The sequence below is a fragment of the Euprymna scolopes genome, chromosome 46 (genome assembly GCF_053919585.1).
Source record: "Euprymna scolopes isolate OS-2025 chromosome 46, ASM5391958v1, whole genome shotgun sequence".
NCBI classification, from domain to species: domain Eukaryota; kingdom Metazoa; phylum Mollusca; class Cephalopoda; order Sepiida; family Sepiolidae; genus Euprymna; species Euprymna scolopes.
This window is the reverse complement of record NC_136527.1, coordinates 73,411,978-73,432,030: the sequence shown is the minus strand read 5'-3', so window position 1 is coordinate 73,432,030 and position 20,053 is coordinate 73,411,978. Positions and strand designations below refer to the sequence as shown.

The 20,053-nt window shown below is 36.2% G+C and overlaps 1 protein-coding gene and 1 non-coding gene across 3 annotated transcripts in view; one reads left to right on the top strand and one right to left on the bottom strand.

Moving 5' to 3' along the window:
* Window positions 1-20,053, bottom strand: part of LOC145270390 (glutathione hydrolase 1 proenzyme-like) — a 189,485-nt gene that overhangs the window by 32,488 nt on the left and 136,944 nt on the right. For both annotated transcript variants that reach the window (XM_080126041.1, XM_080126040.1), the window contains exons 8-9: window positions 11,883-12,022; window positions 7,454-7,638 (exon numbers count right to left, since the gene is read on the bottom strand). In XM_080126041.1, coding sequence (XP_079982167.1) covers window positions 7,454-7,638; window positions 11,883-12,022 — 325 coding nt within the window. The remainder of the gene's footprint in view (window positions 1-7,453; window positions 7,639-11,882; window positions 12,023-20,053) is intronic.
* Trnav-aac (transfer RNA valine (anticodon AAC)) lies at window positions 5,200-5,272 on the top strand. The gene has a single exon. It is a non-coding gene; the product is annotated as a tRNA-Val (tRNA).

Sequence of the window (20,053 nt, the reverse complement as noted above, 5' to 3'; positions counted from 1 at the left end):
GGGTGGGATTTTGCAGCCTGTCGGGTCTGTCGAGGGTGTTCACGTCGTGGGGGCATGAGTGCAAAGATGAGTAGCAAGATGTCTGTTCACATTATACTTGAACTTCTGCATGTCAGAACCCCGGAAGGATTCCAAAATCTAGCAGTTTTGAGGAAGAAACTATTGGAGTAGAAGGCTTTCTTACACCTAGTGAAGAGGTGGGATTTAGCTGTACAATCATAAACGTGCGCGAAAGGCGGTAACACACATATAAACGTAATTCTTTTTGAAAGGTGATAACGTAGGTAGGTGTGTCACTGTGTCACTGTGTCAGAAACTGACCGTACGAATTTTTAAGTCACAGATTAATGAAAATGATGTTCAGACACTCCCTAAGATTCCAGTTTCTTTTCATATCATACATGAGACCTTGATAAGAATGAGTCAGCATATTTTTTTCCAAATGGACTCCTCTTGATTAATACTGCCATTTTGTTTTGTACAACTTGAGTCAGGATCAAAGTGTAGTATATATTCTGATGCTCCACTTAAGTAATTAGGTCTTGGTCAATGTAGAGGAAACCCTTTCATACCGAGACAATTGTTATTTATTTGGACACTGTCGTAGTGCTCCCTTTTGGGGGGAGCTGGTTTCTCCGCCCCCACCCCCCACAGTAAAAAAAAAAGAACTTGTGTCTAATTTGCTTTCGTGGGGAAACAAATAAATACCACATTACATTCACTTCAGCTACATCATAAAGTCTGGCTACTTGGCCTTTTTGATCAAGATCACAGTGTAGCATCTGTTCCGGCAGATGCTGCACTTAAGATAATTTGTACCAGTCAATGGAGGGGAAACCCTCTATACTGGGACAATTATTATTTTTGGTAACCAGAGTGCCCCCTTTTTGCCTACTTTTAGGGGAGCTGGTTTTTACCTCACATTAAAAACGGCCTTGTGCCTAATTTGCTCAGTGGGGGAGCAAATAAACACCATCTGTTCCGGCAGATACTGCACTTAAGATAATTTGTACCAGTCAATGGAGGGGAAACCCTCTATACTGGGACAATTATTATTTTTGGTAACCAGAGTGCCTCCTTTTTGCCTACTTTTAGGGGAGCTGGTTTTTACCTCACATTAAAAACGGCCTTGTGCCTAATTTGCTCAGTGGGGGAGCAAATAAACACCATCTGTTCCGGCAGATGCTGCAAGCAAAGACTATCTATGACTAGCAAAGACCATATGTGGGGGTAACCCTACATATCTGAACTTGGTCAAGGTAGGGATCACCCTACGACCACAGTTACTATCCAGCTCCCATTTCCCACCTCTCGGGAGCTGGATCCCCCCTTTCCCTCCCCTCCCTCTCTCTCTCCACATTAAAAAACGGCCTTGTGCCTAATTTGCTCAGTGGGGAAGCAAATAAATCCAACAAGATCAAAGTGTAGTGTCTGTTCTGATGCTACACTTCACCTTTTCTGTCCTTGGTCAGTGGAGGAGAAATCCTTCTAGATTGAAGCAATTTTTATTTTTATCCCTATCTAGAGTGCCCCTTTTTTAGGAGCTGGATTTCCCCCACATTAAAAACTGACCTTGTGTCTCACTCTGCCCTCGTGGGGAGGCAAATAAAAAGGAACATAAAGGTAGAATAAAACTGAAGATGGTTTCAGAATAGTGTAGTCCAGGCGTGTCAAACATAAAGTATCTTTTCAGCCAATTGGTCAATTGGTATTGTCCTGAAGGCCGCAAAAGAGGAATTAATCATTTTTGACCAGTGAAGAGGTGGGATTTAGCTGTACAATCATAAACGTGCGCGAAAGGCGGTAACACACATATAAAAATAATTCTTTTTGAAAGGTGTCACTGTGTCACTGTGTCAGAAACTGACCGTACGAATTTTTAAGTCACAGATTAATGAAAATGATGTTCAGACACTCCCTAAGATTCCAGTTTCTTTTCATATCATACATGAGACCTTGATAAGAATGAGTCAGCATATTTTTTTCCAAATGGACTCCTCTTGATTAATACTGCCATTTTGTTTTGTACAACTTCAGTCAGGATCAAAGTGTAGTACATATTCTGATGCTCCACTTAAGTAATTAGGTCTTGGTCAATGTAGAGGAAACCCTTTCATACCGAGACAATTGTTATTTATTTGGACACTGTCGTAGTGCTCCCTTTTTTGGGGGAGCTGGTTTCTCCGCCCCCCCCCCACAGTAAAAAAAAAAGAACTTGTGTCTAATTTGCTTTCGTGGGGAAACAAATAAATACCACATTACATTCACTTCAGCTACATCATAAATAAAGTCTGGCTACTTGGCCTTTTTGATCAAGATCACAGTGTAGCATCTGTTCCGGCAGATGCTGCAAGCAAAGACTATCTATGACTAGCAAAGACCATATGTGGGGGTAACCCTACATATCTGAACTTGGTCAAGGTAGGGATCACCCTACGACCACAGTTACTATCCAGCTCCCATTTCCCACCTCTCGGGAGCTGGATCCCCCCTTTCCCTCCCCCTCCCTCTCTCTCCACATTAAAAAAACGGCCTTGTGCCTAATTTGCTCAGTGGGGAAGCAAATAAATCCAACAAGATCAAAGTGTAGTGTCTGTTCTGATGCTACACTTCACCTTTCCTGGTTGACTGGGTTAAAAAAACAGCCTACAAAAAATGGACTCTGATTTATGAAAGTATGATAGGTTATGAAAAGGAAGGGTTGTAAAGAGATAGCTTTGAATTTGGGGGTATCAAAACCAAAACAAAATATGATGAAAGTAAAAATAAAATAGATAAACCCCATAATTTATCATACCATACCTGTTCACACTGAAACACTTATCACAATATTCTGTGGATCTATATTAAAAACCCTTGTTAAACTTTGTGACATATTTCCATTCTATGGAGGTCAGGCGCGAACGTACACCCCATAATTTTATTATACTATATTTCTTCAAACTGAAACATAATTATCAAAGTGTACTTATGCAGATAGATATGAAAAGTCTTTATTAAAGTTTGTGTCTATTTCCATTCTATGGAGGCCAGGCGCGAATGCAGACTCCACAATTTTATTATACCATCCCTATTTAAGTTAAAACATACTTATCAAAGTATTATCATGTACAGTTATATCAAAAACACTTGTTAACGTTTTTTTTTAATTTTTAAATTTTTTATTTCCATACTTTGTGGACCAGGCGCGTACGCAGATCCCACAATTTTAATGAATCATCGTTATGCCAGATCAAATATACCCATTCCTGTGTCTCGATACATCTTCTATCATTATAAGTGATCAGTTTTCTATAATAGTCAACCATATGGGAGACTATTCGTGACCCCTCCCCCCCACACACACACACAGACAGACAGACGTTGAGCTTTATATTATAGATATAGCATGTTTTCATTCAAACAAATTATTATATAGCATGGAGTGTCTGTGTAAATTTTTTTTAATTAAAAAAAAATTAAGCAGAGACACTTCCTGCTATATAATAACGTTTGTTTATATGTATATAATGGTATATTGAATTAAAAGAAATTCTTAATGCTGCAATATTTTATGTTATAAATTTATTATATTTTTTACTAGAATATCTTGTCCTTTTCTTTTCCAGTTTTAACAACTAGTCCTTTATTAGTAAATTGGTAACAATATATATCATTAAAATTAAAAATTAGAAATGGTTCAAGACAATTTTAAATTTTTTTGGTATCTCCCTACCTTGAATACATAATGATATATATATCTATATATATATATATATATATATATAGTCATTCACATACAGTACTGTTTCGCTGTTTTCACAGCTGCGGCTAGACAGGCAACTACCTCAAGCCAGGATTGAAACTCGACCGTCTGTACGACAGTCAAGGCTCCTAACCATTACGCTATTGGCGTCTGCTGAGCGAGTTGTGAGTTTAACGATGCTTTAACATCGTCCGAAATACCTCCGCTCGATTTGTTTACGCAAAGAGCGTCACTTATATGCTAATGGTAATTCGTGTATCACTTCTCAATATGCTCGGGTCCTATGTACTGTTCATAACTTTATGTGTATATGTATATATATATATATATATATATATATATATATATATTAAAAAGTTGGGACTCTAGTCCAGGTAACCTACATCTACCTACATAACCTACATCTACATCTACCGTGTTTGAATATATTTTTCAATTTTCGTTCAGTAAAACAAAAGTTATGATGAACTTTCTGGTGTTCAAAATCGTAAAAAAATATGTAAGGAGGTGAGCAACGTATTTTATGACTGGCTTCCATAGCAACCACGTCGCTTCAGTGACTACTGTTGCTGCTAATTCGAAAAGAGAAGTAACAAGTGAAACAGAGAGAATGAAAGCATGAAATAGAGATAATTGGGAGGAAAATTGGAGGGAATGGCATTTTCCCCAGGTATAAACACCTTGAAGAGTGCGAATACAGGGAACATACTTATCTCCCTTTTCAACACTTTAATGGCGGAGATTTTTTAAGACCATAGCGATGGATTTTTTTTTTTTTTTTTTTTTTTTACTAAAGACACAATAGTAGTTGGTCTACGCGATAAATTTTCTGTATTTTTTGGATATATTACTATTTTCGACAAAACAATTTAAATATGTTTTTGTTTGAAACAACGTATTAAAAAAAAAAAAAAATCGATCCGTCGGCTCTATCTTAACATGCACCGAATGGGTCCTACTTTAAAAATACGTGATTTTGCATTCGTAATCCTTTTTTTTATTGAGTTAATTCAAATTGAGTTTATTATTATTATTATTATTATTATTATTATTATTATTATTATTATTTATTTATTTATTTATTTATTTATGTATTTATTTATTTTACGTTTTATCGACTGTTTGACTGTTCGACAGAGCTGGTTTGCTCGTACCTCTTGTGCATGACGTAATTTTTCAGTGATCAGGCCTCCTTCTATCTATTTACGAAAGCCGTGGCTGGGCAACAGTAACACTCGCCATTGCTCGCTGCGTCATTTAGCGAAAAGTTTGACTATGAGAACTGACATTCTTCTATTTCATTAATCAGGAGCCAGACTACGTCATGTACCCTTGTCAGTTAAAAATAAATGCTTGCGGGAATATAATGAATAATACAAAACAAAAGCATAAGATTTAAAAAAAAAAAAAATGTATTATTTACTTAAACTATCGTTAAGGCCTCTTAATTATCTGGTTCCGTGGTGTAGTGGTTATCACGTCTGCTTAACACGCAGAAGGTCACGAGTTCGAAACTCGTCGGAACCTACGGTAGTCTTTTTTTCATTTATACTTAATATTAAAAAGGTTAGTATCGATGTTATATCAATCAGATAAACGTTCTTGGTTGGATATTGTATATTTGATACTAGCTGGCCACCCGGCATTGCCCGGTCGTAAAATATGCTTAAATATGATATTTTAATTTGTTCTTCAAAGTCACTAGATTCGGCATTAAATAACCTGAAAACTGGCATTAGGGCCGAGATCAAAGTGTAGTATCTGTTCTTCAGATACTGCAAGCAAAGACCAGATGTGGGGGCAACCCCACATGCCTGACCTTTAACCAGCTCCCATTTCCCACCTCTCGGGAGCTGGTCCCCTTTTTCCCTTCCCCCTCCCTTCACTCCTCACATTAAAAATCGGCCTTGTGCCTAATTTGCTCGGTGGGGGAGCAAATAAATACCATCTGTTCTTCAGATACTGTACTACAATTTATTGTTCTCTCTCAGTGGAGATGGAGAAGTCCTTCACGACTGAGACAATTTTTATTTTTTGTTCCTTTTCTCCACGTTAAAAAACGACCCTGGTGTCTAACTCTGTCCTGTGGGGAGGCACATTGTAAATAGGAACCTGAAAAAGGTTGATATGCCGTAAAACAAAACCAACCAACCAACCAACCAACCAACCAACCAACTCTTCTTCTTCTTCTTCTTCTTCTTCTTCTTCTTCTTCTTCTTCTTCTTCTTCTTCATTAAAAGTTAGATGTATGAGTTCTTGCCACTGAGCATATACAATACAATCACGTTGACTCACTATTTCAATTATCAGATCACCGAAGTTGAGCATGGTGACCAATTTGGTTGGTTGTTTTTGTTTTACGGCATATCAACCCTTTTCAGGTTATTTAATGCCGAATTAAAAGATTTTGAAGAAAGTTTTTTTTTTTTTTATAGAATATATTTGTTGTTTTCAAATCGGTTTCTATAATTTAACCCATAGTTGGGACCCTAACAGGTACTACCACTTCAGGTCAGAGTGGACCTGGGAGCAATGGCAATTAAAGGATGGCTCCACACTCCCCAAAGCCCGCAAGCTGGGGCCTCACCATCGGATATAGTTTAAGGTCATATCCAGGACCCGACCAATTTGGGAATTTAAGGCGCTGTATATAGAAGGATGTCGACAATTTCCTTTCTTTTTTTTTTTTCTTTTTTTTTTTTTTTACAAAGGAGTCACACTACTTATCAAGGCTTGGAGGCCACTCGAGGATAGTAATCAATGGGACAATATCGTAGTAATCATTAGTAGTGTTATTTAAAAAGTAAAAGGAAGGGAAATGATGATCACTGAAGTTAAGCAACGTTGAGCCTGGCCAGTACCAGATGGGTGACCAATTTGGGAATTCAACCCATAGTTGGGACCCTAACAGGTACTACCACTCCGGGTCAGAATGGACCTGGGAGCAATGGCAATTAAAGGGTGGCTCCACACTCCCCAAAGCCCGCAAGCTGGGGGCCTCACCATCGGATGTAGTTTAAGGTCATATCCAGCACCTGACCAATTTGGGAATTCAAGGCGATGTATGTAGGAGGACGTCGAAATCTTCCTTTTCTTTTTTTTTTTTTTACGATGGAGTCACCATTTATCAAGGCCAAGAGACCACTCGAGGATAAGGGTTAATAAGTGTACAGTAGTCAATAGGACAATGACATAGTAATCGTTAGTAGTGTTAATTTGGTAAATTGGATTACTTAAGAGAAACGGCTCATCAAGAAGTTGTTTACATTAGACTTGAAGACAACCATATTATGGTCAGCTAGAAAGCAGGCAAATGGAACAGAGTTCCACAGGCGTGCAGGTCTAAGAAAGAAACTTTGTTCATGGAATCTACATTTAGGTTTAGGAACAGATAAAGAGTGAGGGAAATTATTGATAGTGGCTTCAGCTAGACGAGTGTCTTCTGTGAAAGTTTGGTAAGTGGAGAGGGCATAGATTGGAGCTCAGACGAGCACTTGCCATATAGTGTTACGACCATAATTTCCTGCAAGAACTGCAAAAACCTAATGTCGTCATCTCTTCTGATTGGGATATTCGCTTGACTGGGGGACCAATTCTGAATTTGGTATTCCCTAGAAACTTCCTCCTTTGCAGGAAGCCGGTTGAACGTACCTGGAATGAACGCTACTTTTTTTTTTTTTTTTTTTTTTAACGTTTTTGGATACTTACCAAAGATTAATAGTGCTGGTGACGGCCACTGCGTCTCCATTCGGTGCCAAAACTGAGAGATGTGCTGTTCCTGTCTTCTCTGGGATGGTAAAAGCTGGTCCGTAATACTTGTAACCGTGGGTTTTAGGTGTGATTAGTTCTCGCGTTAACATTCCGTAAGTAGCGTCCGTGATATTCTTTACAAGCTAAAGAAAACGAAAGAATGGTTAATGAAAGTTCAGGTTTGTATTACTGTACACATAGATTCGAAAAAGTTGTCAAAAAACAAATATATAACAAATAAATGTTATCAAAGGTAAGATAAGTTACTTTTCTACCTAACGGGATAACTTTTTAATGTTTTTATTTCACGTAAAATGTTTATTCAGCTCGAAGAACATACAGTGTTAAATTAATAGAGGGTGATTTGTATTTTTGCGCCTATTTTTAAAAAAAATGTACGAAGGCCTATGAGCAACAATCAACATTATCTTTAGATACACAAGTGAAGTGCCAACAGAAGACGTTGAAATTAATTTTATTTTGTTAACTCTAGTCTGTGTAGTCCGTTAACAAAAATCTACTTGTTTTACAATGTAAATATGAAAATCCGATAGCAAAAAAAAAAAAAGTTACTTCCATTAACCATTATAGCGCCAATGCCCATCCACAGAAATTATCGGAATTTTATTTTTTTAAGGATCTCGCCATTAACAGTGCAAAGGAGAAGGGTGGGGGCGTCAGCAGTTTAGCCAACCAGTAAAATTCACTTAACCTCTACCATCTCCTCATTTTGACCTCGACTAGCAGTCGTTGGGCCCTGAAGACGAATGTAGGTGCGTCTGTCTGTCTGTCTGTCTGTCTGTCTGTCTGTCTCTCTCTCTCTCTCTCTCTCTCTCTCTCTCTCTAAAAGGGGGCGTTCACGCTCCAACGACTGCTAGTCGAGGTCAAGATGAGGAGAGGGTAGAGGTTAAGTGAATTTTGCAGATTGGTTAAAATGCCGACACCTCCACCCTTCCCCTTTGCACTGTCAATGGCGAGGTCCTTAAAAAAATAAAATTCCGACAAAATTGACACAGAAACCGTGGCTACCGAGAAAGAAGGCCGATGCATATGATAGCATAACTTCCTAATTAAGTTGTAGGTATAGACAGCTTCCGGTATTCAACCACGTGGTCATGGTTAACAGGCATAAAAAAAGATATGGCTACCAGTATGTGTTACCGATTGTCCATGTATGTTCTAAAGAAAAAGAACAATTCTCCATTTGGAAAATAATTATTATAATTGCACATTTGGGATAATTTTAATCAAAATATCGTAAGTGAATTCGTGTTTGAACTTTTATTTTTATTGGAGAAAGTCGAATATTTCATTTTTTTTTTTTTTTTTTTTTTACTGCAAAACAAGCAATTTTTGGGTTTGTATTACGGTACACATAGATTCGAAAAAGTTGTCAAAAAACAAATATATAACAAATAAATGTTATCAAAGGCAAGATAAGTTACTTGGTGCAAGTCTATAAATGGGCCACAAGTAATCTTTTTTACTATAAAAATCTGAAAAAAATCTGTATAATGTACGTACTTGTTACTGTATGAAAATGTCATATTCCAAAAATCACGTAAATCGATCAAGTAGTTTTTTTTTTTTATTTAAGAAAATCAAACATTATCGGACGATTCATCGAAGAAAAACTCAACGCGCCATGTTGTTTGAGAGATAACGCAACTAACGACCCCTGGCGGAAATATAGGTCAAGTTACTTTTCTACCTAACTGGATATGTTTTCAGTGTTTTTATTTAATGTAAAATGTTTATTCAGCTCGAAAAACATGCTGTGGTTACCGATGTATTGGAAAATTCAAAATGGCGCCCGACTCTCTCTTTAACACGGTAAGTTCGGGAAAAGGTGTTATAAATAATAAACTAGACAAAATACTGTTAAAAAACCACCGAATATATGTCAACCTATGTCACGGTAATATATATTGAGCGAGTTTCTAACAGTATTATGTCTAGTTTTATATTTATAACACCTTTTCCCAAACTTACCGTGTTAAAGGGAGAGTCGGGCGCCATTTTGAATTTTCCAATACATCGAAAAGTAACTTATCTTGCCTTTGATAACATTTATTTGTTTTTTGACAACTTTTTCGATGCATACAGTAATACAAACCCGAATTTTTATATAATATTTTTCAGTCCATTTTTTTTAGTAATAAATAAAACTTTTCACTGATTATTTTCAAATATTTTAAAGTAAGCATTTTTCACGGCAGTGTTTTTTTTTTTTTACGATTGGTGAATTATCAATATTTTAGCACGGGGCGTAATTCATTTCTTTGAAATATATTTAAAACTTTAATTTTTGTTTTTTATGACATTTTAACTAAATAATTTACATAACGAGTTTGTTTTACTGTACACATAGATTCGAAAAAGTTGTCAAAAAACAAATATATAACAAATAAATGTTATCAAAGGCAAGATAACATGCCAACATGCCAACATTTTTCTTTTTAAAATATATTGATAAACATTGTATGATTTTCGAAGCGATTACACGTTTTAAAGTGAGTAAAACCACTAAAAACCTTCCCAGATAGGTAGAAGAGTAACTTATCTTGCCTTTGATAACATTTATTTTTGATATATTTGTTTCTGACAACTTTTTCGAATCTATGTGTACGGTAATACAAACCTAAAATTTAATTTAACTTGAAAATAATATTTAAAATACACGTGCATACACTGCACAAGCACCCTTATTATTATCATAATAATAATAGTAATAAAAATAATAAAAAAACTGGTGTAGATGACATCGACTGGCGCCACACCACACCAACTAGTTATGAAGAGTCAGGGAGGATGGAAAGAGAGAGTACTGACCAAATCTCCACTGGAAGCGTGTAGTTCAAATCTGGTACCTTGGGGAGGCATTTTGTCACCCAAACCCCAGGAAACGCCAATGGCCGATGCCAACGAGAAATCAGTGACAACGGCTGTTGCGATAACATGCGATCATCTGCACAAGTGGTCAAAAGGTGGAGAACACTGGAAATCTGGGGAGACTTGTCACTTGGTCTCCAGGGAACACCATAGGTTACTGCCAGTGAGCAATCACTGATGATGGCTTGTGAAACAACTAATACGCTACACATTTTGATGAAAAACATGGGGAAAAAATGGACATAGAAGAACAGAAAACCAACACTTTAAATATGTTTTCTGTATTTAAAGTAATAGCTATTTAAATATTTGAATATATAATCTTGTGGGAAAAATCCAGCTTCCCAATAAGGGGCACTCTGGATAGGAACAAAAATAATCTCAGTCATGAAAGATTTCTCCTCCACCGACCGAAGACAGAAAAGGTAAAGTGTAGCATCAAAACAGATACTACTGCACTGATCTTGTTCCGAAGGCCAAAAAATATTTGTTTAATGTTTCTTTAATTGTTTGTTCCCTAAATTCATAATTCAGTTTTATCAGTATTAAAATGTATATTGCTTTAAAATTACTTAATTTTACATAGATAATGTTTATATTTTATCTTCTCTATATAAATAAAATGAACTTATTTTTCCCCGCTGATTTTGACATTAATAGGATTAAAAATCAAGATATTTCATGCAAATATAATATGCACAAACGGCAGAACAATATCTGAGGTGTGTTATAGGCTTATTATTTCTCAAATTCCTCGATAATCTTAGATTTCTATACTTTTTCTGCTGAGAAGTCACGGCCAAAATTGGTTAAGATCAATGGAAGTGGTAAAATATTTTCTCTCTAATAAATTCCTCCTCCCCCTGCCACCACTTAACACCATTTGGGAATCGTTCACAAGGAACAGTTGAGAAGAGAACACCGGTTTGGCTTCGTAGTTCTTTCATGTGAAGTTATTTAAAATCACTAAACTAAGCTGCAGTGCTCTGTGGCGTAGTGGTTAGCGTGCTGGACAATTCACATTATATTTTCACGTTCGCGCCGACCTACCGTAGTCGTTTTTTTTTTTTTTTCCTAAACAACTGGAATGGACTTTTCTTGGTGGCCGAACTGTTAACGTTGCAGATATTTTTTTTTGTTTTTTTTCACACTTTATTTTCCTACTTTTACTCATGACTCCGGGTTTGATCCTTCCTACTTACCTACCATAACATTTTTTAAAACTCCCCCCCCCCGTCCCGGTAACAAACACTCAGGCAACGCCGGGTACCCCCCTAGTATTGAATAAAGTTCAGTTTCAGTATTAATCGAACTTTGTTTCTTTTTCTTTTTAAAAATGTTTTATTACTCTTTTTCAAATGACCCTCATATAGTACTGACAGTCTGACAAATCTTACCTACATTGCCTGCAGACATTTTTCAGTTAACAGGCCTTCTTCTTACTCTCGGTGGCCGTGCCAGTGTGCTGGAAATGTATGCGAAATATTCCTCTTACCTGAGTCATATTTGACAAGAACATATCGTCTCCCATTTTGGATCTGACGGCATAAGCAAATTTCATAGCTTCGATGATTTCATGGTACGTTTTCACAGAACTTTTTGTGTCTTGCAGATTCGCCTTGGTCATGTTGTAGCCTAAAATATAAAGAAGAGGTGCAGGGAACACAAATAGATTGCAAATATCGATCTACAAGCAGGCCACCCGCCGTTGCCCGGTCGTAAAATACGCATAAATATTAAAAAAAAATTTTTTTTAGGTACTAGTGCACTTACTGATCCGCTCTATTTTTTTTAAAATCGTATTTCCAAGTTTACTTAAAGTTTTATCATATGTTTTTTTTTTTTATTCAATTGTAAGGTTAAAGTACAGAATAGGTACAAAACACCCTCCCCTCCCCATGTTAAGAACGGCTTTTTAAATAATAACGTTATTATTTCAGCACGGATCAATAAGTGCACTAGTACCTTTTTTTTTCCATAGGAATCACCACTTGTCAAGGCTCAGAGACCACTCGAGGATAAGGGTGAAGAGTGTACAGTAGTCAATTGGACAATATAGTAATCATTAGTAATGGAAATTCGGTAAATTTGTTAACAAGTGGAACGGCTCATCAAGAACTTGTTTACATTGGACTTGAAGACAATCATATTACAGTCAGCTGGAAAGCAGGAAAACAGAAGACAGTTCCACAGGCGTGCAGTTCTAAGAAAGAAGCTTTGCTCATGGAATCTACGTTTAGGTTTAGGCACAGATAAAGAGTGTGTGTGTGTGGGGGGGGGGGAATTATTGATGGTGTTTTTAGCTTTTCTAATAAGAAAAATAAATACTTGAACTGAGATCAAAACCAAAATCATGTCGAATACGATAACCATTAGACCAGCTTGGCACGGTTTGTAAAAAGTGTTTTTAAACCTACTTATTCTTAACATAAGGAAGCTGTCATGTGAATGATTCACGCATGCGCAGTCGTGAAACAGTTGACAAACATATAAAAAAGATGACCCCCCCCATGTATGATTTTTCAATTTTGACCCCTTAGCAGCCCTTTTTTACGGATGAAAACCGATTAAAAGCTTTCCGCATATCTGAATACCCTATATACCAAAATTCAAGTCCGTAAATCAAAAAATTGTTGAGTATATAGGTTTAGAATACTAAAAGATGGACCTCGCGTTACTCAGTATTAAAATAAACGTAAAATAAAATTCCTTAAAAAAAAAAAGAAGATACTGAGACATCGTCCTGTTAATTTTTTTTTTTTTTTCTAAACAGTTCACTTCTTAATTTTATTTTATTGCGGACTATTATCCTCATCTTTCTTAGTCGTTGTTTCATGATGTTTCGACCAACTATTCCTCTGGCCTTCGTCAGGTGGTAACCGCGACGGATAGGAACTCTGAATCCCCTAACTGCATTCACTGCAATTACTGCCATCCGTAGTTGTTGTCGTCTTACCACGTTTTTGGCCAAGTAAGCCTCTGGCCGACTTTGGGTAGGATTGAAACCGCTATCTTCAGACAATTCTCACCTGGAATCATAGAGACTCAACATCTCTATTAACTGCGCCGGCCAGAGGCTTACTTGGCCAATCCGTCGCGGTTACCACCTGATGAAGGCCAGAGGAATAGTTGGCCGAAACGTCATGAAACAACTAATGAAAAGAAAAGATGAGGATAACAGCCCGCAATAAATAAAATTAATAAAAATAATTCTCATCTCAATGAATTCCAATTAAAAAAAAAAAATAAATAAATAAATAAAAAATATTATAGTTCACTTCTTGTAAGTAAAAACAAAAAAAAAACAAAAAAACTCTGAGATGGAAACCAAAACCTAAGCACAGTAAGTAAAGTATGATAGCCGTTAGACTAGCTTGACACGTTCTGTAAAAAGTCTATTCAAACTTTCTTATTCTTAACATAAATGAACAGTCATGGCCTCGCATGGACATTTGTGAAATAGTTGACAGATAAAAATCCGCCGACCCCCTTCAAATACCAGTTTTTTTCAATTTTTACCCCTTAGCAGTCCTTTTTTTCCAAATGAAAACCGATTATAAAGTTTTCCACATATCTGAATACCCTATATACCAAATTTCAAGCCCGTAGATCAAAAATTTGTTGAGTATATAGGTTGAGAAGTGTCCTCAAACACACACACACACACACACTTTCTTACTTTTATAGATATACTAGATTATGTTTCTGTCTTTTTTGAGATAAGGATTGATAATTTGTATAGCCGGACTATCGCTTTCATCTTTAATGCCATCCGCATAACATCTTTGCTAAAATATGCATAAATATTATATTTTAATTCATGCAGAAACTGAGACATGTTCATGCGAGTATTATGGTTTTTCTAAACAGTTCACTTTTCGTAAGTAAAAAAAAAAAAATACTCAAGCTGAGATCGAAACCAAAACCTAAGGACAGTGAATCAAGTACGGTAACCATTAGACCAGCTTGACACGATCTCTAAAAAGTGTGCTCAAAATTACTTATTCCTAACATAAGGAATCTATTGTGTGAACGATTCACGCATGCGCATTCATGAAACAGTTGACTAACAGATAAAAAGCCGATGACCCCCCCCCCCACCGCACATACCAATTTTTCAAACTTGACCACTTAGTAGCCCTTTTTTTCAGGATTAAAACCGATTAAAACGTTTTCCATATGTCTGAATACCGTATATACTAAATTTCAAGTCTGTAGATTAAAAATTCATAGAATATATAGGCTGAGGATTGTCTTCACACACACACACACACACACACATTCTCACTTTTGTAGATATAATAGCATGGGTGCTCGGCGTTGCCCAGGTGTTTGGAGGTGTGTGTGTTGAGCAAAAAAAAAGTGGTAGTAAGAAGGCAGTCTCGAACCCGTATCGCTAAGGAGGAAAAGAACGTGAAAAAAACGTGACGTCATTGCTGTTAAGACCACTGCCAAACCGGAAGTGACGTAGGTTTATATTAAGGCTAGACAATCGAAAAGAGGGGATGGCTTTCAAAAATATCGGCGAAAAAGGCAACCCCCTCCCTGTAGAAAAGTGCCCAATTGAGGGTGAAGAAATTAATGTTTTTAGTCAATTTTTCGGTATCTGTCGTCTGAAGGGCCAAGCTTCAAAATGATACCGATCTTGTGAAAATCCGTCGCCTCTGTCGAAAGTTATAGGCAGACATGCAAACATACATACATAGATTTATATATTTGTAGCTCAAATTTTCGACCCAAACCGATTAAAAAGATTGCCCTATCTCTGAATACCCTTTATGTAAAATTTCAAATGTTTAGACCAGAAATTTTCTTTAGTAATTTGGTAGAGACCGCAGAGATCAAATTTTTTAAACTTTGACCCCTATTATGACCCCTTAATATTTATAGTTTCGGGCTCAAATCACTTTATTAAGTTAGATCCATGTTCAAGGAACCTATATCTAAAATTTCAAGTGTCTAGACCCAAAATTGTCGGAGGAGTTTGGTAGAGTTCTTAAAGGTCAAATCGTTGAAATTTGACCCCTTAACAGCCAAATTTCTGGCTGACACCCGTCACATCGATTTTCCCAAATCTCAGTACCCGGTATTTCAAATTTCGAGTCTATAGACTAAAAATTGACAGAGTTATTGCGTAGGGAAATGTACACAGACAGACAGACACACAGACACACAGACAGACAGACAGACAGACAGACAGACACGTCCACTTTTATAGATATATAGATAGATATAATAGATGGATAGATTAAACAAAAATATATACGTATACATAAATATATATGAAAACAATTTTGTGTTTACTGTAAACTTTTTACGCAAATATTATGCAAGTATAAATCATGTAGAATATCTGCATGAATATAATTACACGTATTAGTTAACTAAAGATGATCATCCCATAAGAAAACCGAAAAAAAAAAAAACTAATAGGGAATTAATTAAAATGAATGTTTAAAAGAATACGCAAATTAGCTAGATCTTTTGCTAGTGAATGCAATTCCACAACCCATATATAAGAAAATTGTATTCTCTCCTTAAATAAATAGAAAAAACAGCCTATCCTGCCTTGACAGAGTATAAAATAGACTTCGTGGCTTAGTGGGGGATGCCCTTTTCTCTACCCTGCAACCTCTCTCCCACAGAAGAGACGTTGCGAGCATATCCTTGTTTTATCGTTATTTCCATGGCAGGTGCTCGTCTGAACTCTAATCTCTGGTCCCCCTTCGTCAATCTTTCACGAAAAACACCCGTCTAGCTGAATCCACTGTGAAAAATTTCCCCCACTCTTTATCTGTGCCTAAATCAAAAACGTGGATTCCATGAACAAAGCTTCTTTCTTAGAACTGCACGCCTGTGGAACTCTGTTCCGTCTGCCTGCTTCCCACCTGACTACAACTTGGATGTGTTCAAGTCCAACGTTAACAAATTCCTAATGAACCGCCCCATTAAGTAAACACTTCATCAAATCTCCGCACTAACGTACTGTACTTGCAATAACCCTTATCCCTGAGTGGCATCCGGGCCTTGATAAGTGGTGACCACTGTGTAAAAAAAAAAAAAGAAAAAGAATTAAAAGTGGAATTAAAAAGTCAGCGCGACAAAGAAGGAGTACTCTGACCCTGCATAAGATGCCTTTGCAGCTCCGTCGGCATTCGCGTATATTAACGTAATAAACTATCCCCTTTCTCAAAGAGAGAATGCACAAAGCCTTGGGAGGGTGAACCTCCTAGAATTGCATAAAACCAGCATTGCATCGCAATCAACAGGGGAAAGGTCATTACAGGAATGGTCTAATCTCCTGTTGATTTGGGGGGGGGGCGAAGTGTATAGACCAGTGGTTCGCAACTTTTTTTTACTCATGGACCCCCTTTTCCCTTCTTTTTATCTTGGTGGACCCCTTCATAACTATTGGTCATAAGACAATCTTCTATTTTTCACTCATATAAATTTGAAGGTTTTAATAATCAAAGAAATATTATATAATTAAGCTTTATTTTTAAATGAAAACTAATTTAATGAGGTAAAACCTGGTAAATAGAAATATTATAATTAAAATAATTTGAATGATGGGGAAAAAAATATACAAAATTCCAGTAGAAATTAAATTTTTAATAATACAAACTATTCTGAGTTGGTTTTCTTCGTGGACCACCAAAATATCGTTGTGGACCCCCGTTTTGTTATGTTTTGCCTGTGGACCCCCAGAAATATTCCATGGACCCCTAGGGTCCATGTGGACCCTGGTTGAGAACCCCTGGTATAGACGATAAAATGGTTTTATGTTTTGCTTGTTTTTTTTTTTTGTTTTTTTTTAATTTTTTTTTTTTTTTTTCTGTTTTTGTTTTTGTTTTTATTTTTGTTTTTGTTTACTTTGTTTTATATTTATTTTTTTTTGTTTTTTTTGTTTTTATTTTTATTAATTTTATTTTTTAATTTTTTTTAGTAAATTTAACAGGTCAGAGTTCATGTAAAAAACTTCGTTAGGAGTCAAGATAAATTATGTATTGCATAACATTTTTAAGCGAATTTTAGTTTTTTCCGATGCCGCCCTCCTCATGTTAAGAATGGCTTTCTAAAAACCTTGCAAGTTTTAATTATTTCGCGTTATCTCCCTTCAGACATTTTTTTTACATGGGAATCACCACTTATCAAGGCCTGGAAGCCACTCGAGGCTAAGGGTTTATGAGTGTACGGTAGTCACTGGGACAACAGGGTATTAATAGATAGTTATTGGTGGAAACGGGGTAGAAATGGATTATTCAGGAGGTGCGAAGCGGGCCAAGAAGAACTTGTTTACATTGGACTTGAAGACGACCACATTGTAGTCTGTTGGAAAGCAGGCCAGCGAAACAGAGTTCCACAGGCGGGCAGTTCTTGGAAAGAAGCTTTGTTCATGAAATCTACATTTAGGTTTAGGAACATATAGAGACTGTTTTCAAGATGGCGTCGCGAGATCGTCTGTTGTAGTTTAGCTATAAAATTTGATTTGATTTTTCTTTATTTAAAAAAAAAAAGTGAAACTACTTGAGCAATTTATATGATTTTTGGAATATGACATTTTCTTTCTGTCATGAGTAGGTATATCATACAGATTTTTCTTTATTTTTTTATTATTTTATTTTTATTTTAATAAAAGAGTAATTCTAGAAAAGCACCTTTCTTAAAATCAGTTGTTGTTTTGTTTTTTTTACACGGTGGTCACCACTTATCAAGGCCCGGAAGCCACTCAGGGATAAGGGTTATTGCAAGTACAGTACATTAGTGTGGAGATTTGATGAAGTGTTTACTTAAGGGGGCGGTTCATTAGGAATTTGTTAACGTTGGACTTGAACACATCCAAGTTGTAGTCACGTGGAAAGCAGGCAGACGGAACAGAGTTCCACAGGCGTGCAGTTCTAAGAAAGAAGCTTTGTTCATGGAATCCACGTTTTGATTTAGGCACAGATAAAGAGTGGGGGAAATTTTTCACAGTGGATTCAGCTAGACGGGTGTTTTTCGTGGAAGATTGACGAGGGGGGGGGGACCAGAGATTGGAGTTGAGACGAGCACCTGCCATGGAAATAACGATAAAACAAGGATATGCTCGCAACGTCTCTTCTGTGGGAGAGAGGTTGCAGGGTAGAGAGAAGGGCATCCCCCACTAAGCCACAAAGTATATAGATTATATAGATAGAGAATTGCATCAGCAGTGAGACATCTTCTGGAGCGGTAGAAGGATCCCACCATCTTTCCAGTTGTTAAAAATAAATAAGAAAAATGTTGTTGACGGACCAACACATGTTGCGCCCAGTCTCAGTTGCAAAGGAGACGAAGAAAAAGAATAGGAAATAACTCCAACTAGCTTGTTCTATGTAGCAGTCAACATTTATTTCCTCAGACCAAAAACTCTCGGAGAAGTTTAGTAGGCAAAAATTTTAAACAAAAATATATAAATATATATGGAAAGAGTTTTATTTTTCACTCATATAAACTTTTAGGTTTTAATAATCAAAGAAATATTATATAATTAAGCTTTGTTTTTAAATGAAAACTAATTTAATGAGGTAAAACCTGGTAAATAGAAATATTATAATTAAAATGATTTGAATGATGGAAAAAAAAAAAAACTATACAAAATTCCAGTAGAAATTAAATTTTTAATAATACAAACTATTCTGAGTTGGTTTTCTTTGTGGACCACCAAAATATCGTCGTGGACCCCCATTTTGTTATGTTTTGCCTGTGGACCCCCAGAAATATTCCATGGACTCCTAGGGTTCATGTGGACCCTGGTTGAGAACTTCTCGTATAGACGATAAAATGGTTTTATGTTTTGCTTGTTTTTTTTTTTTTTTTTTTTTTTTTTTAATTTTTTTTTTTTTTTTTTTTTTTTTTCCTGTTTTTGTTTTTTGTTTTTATTTTTGTTTTTGTTTACTTTGTTTTATATTTATTTCTTTTTGTTTTTTTTGTTTTTATTTTTATTAATTTTATTTTTTAATTTTTTTTAGTAAATTTAACGGGTCAGAGTTCATGTAAAAAACTTCGTTAGGAGTCAAGATAAATTATGTATTGCATAACATTTTTAAGCGAATTTTAGTTTTTTCCGATGCCGCCCTCCTCATGTTTCTCGTTTTTATATAGTTTTTTGTTTTTTGTTTTTATTTTCTTTTACGGTGACGTCACTCTGCATGTATTAGCAGTCCGTTTTTTTCGAATGAAAACCGATTAAAAAGTTTTCCACACGTCTGAATACTGTATATGCTAAATACTGAATTTCAATTTTGCAGATCAAAAATTCGTCGAGTATATAGGTTGAGAATTCTCCTTACACACACACACACACGCACACACACATACACACTCACACACACACTGACACACGCACACATACACACTCACACACACTTACATTCTCACTTTTTATAAATATACAGATACACACACACACACACACACACACACACACACACACACACACACACACACACATACACACACACACACACATATTCTCACTTTTTATAAATATACAGATATTCTACGAAAAGTAAACGTCGAAATTAGCGCCGGGGACCAGATTGAGATAAAAAGAAGAAAAAAAAAAGTGTGCGGTATCTATTTCTCTCCCTCCGCGAGAAATGTAACACAAGAGTCAGAAAGTGGAATTTAAACGTCAGCGCCATG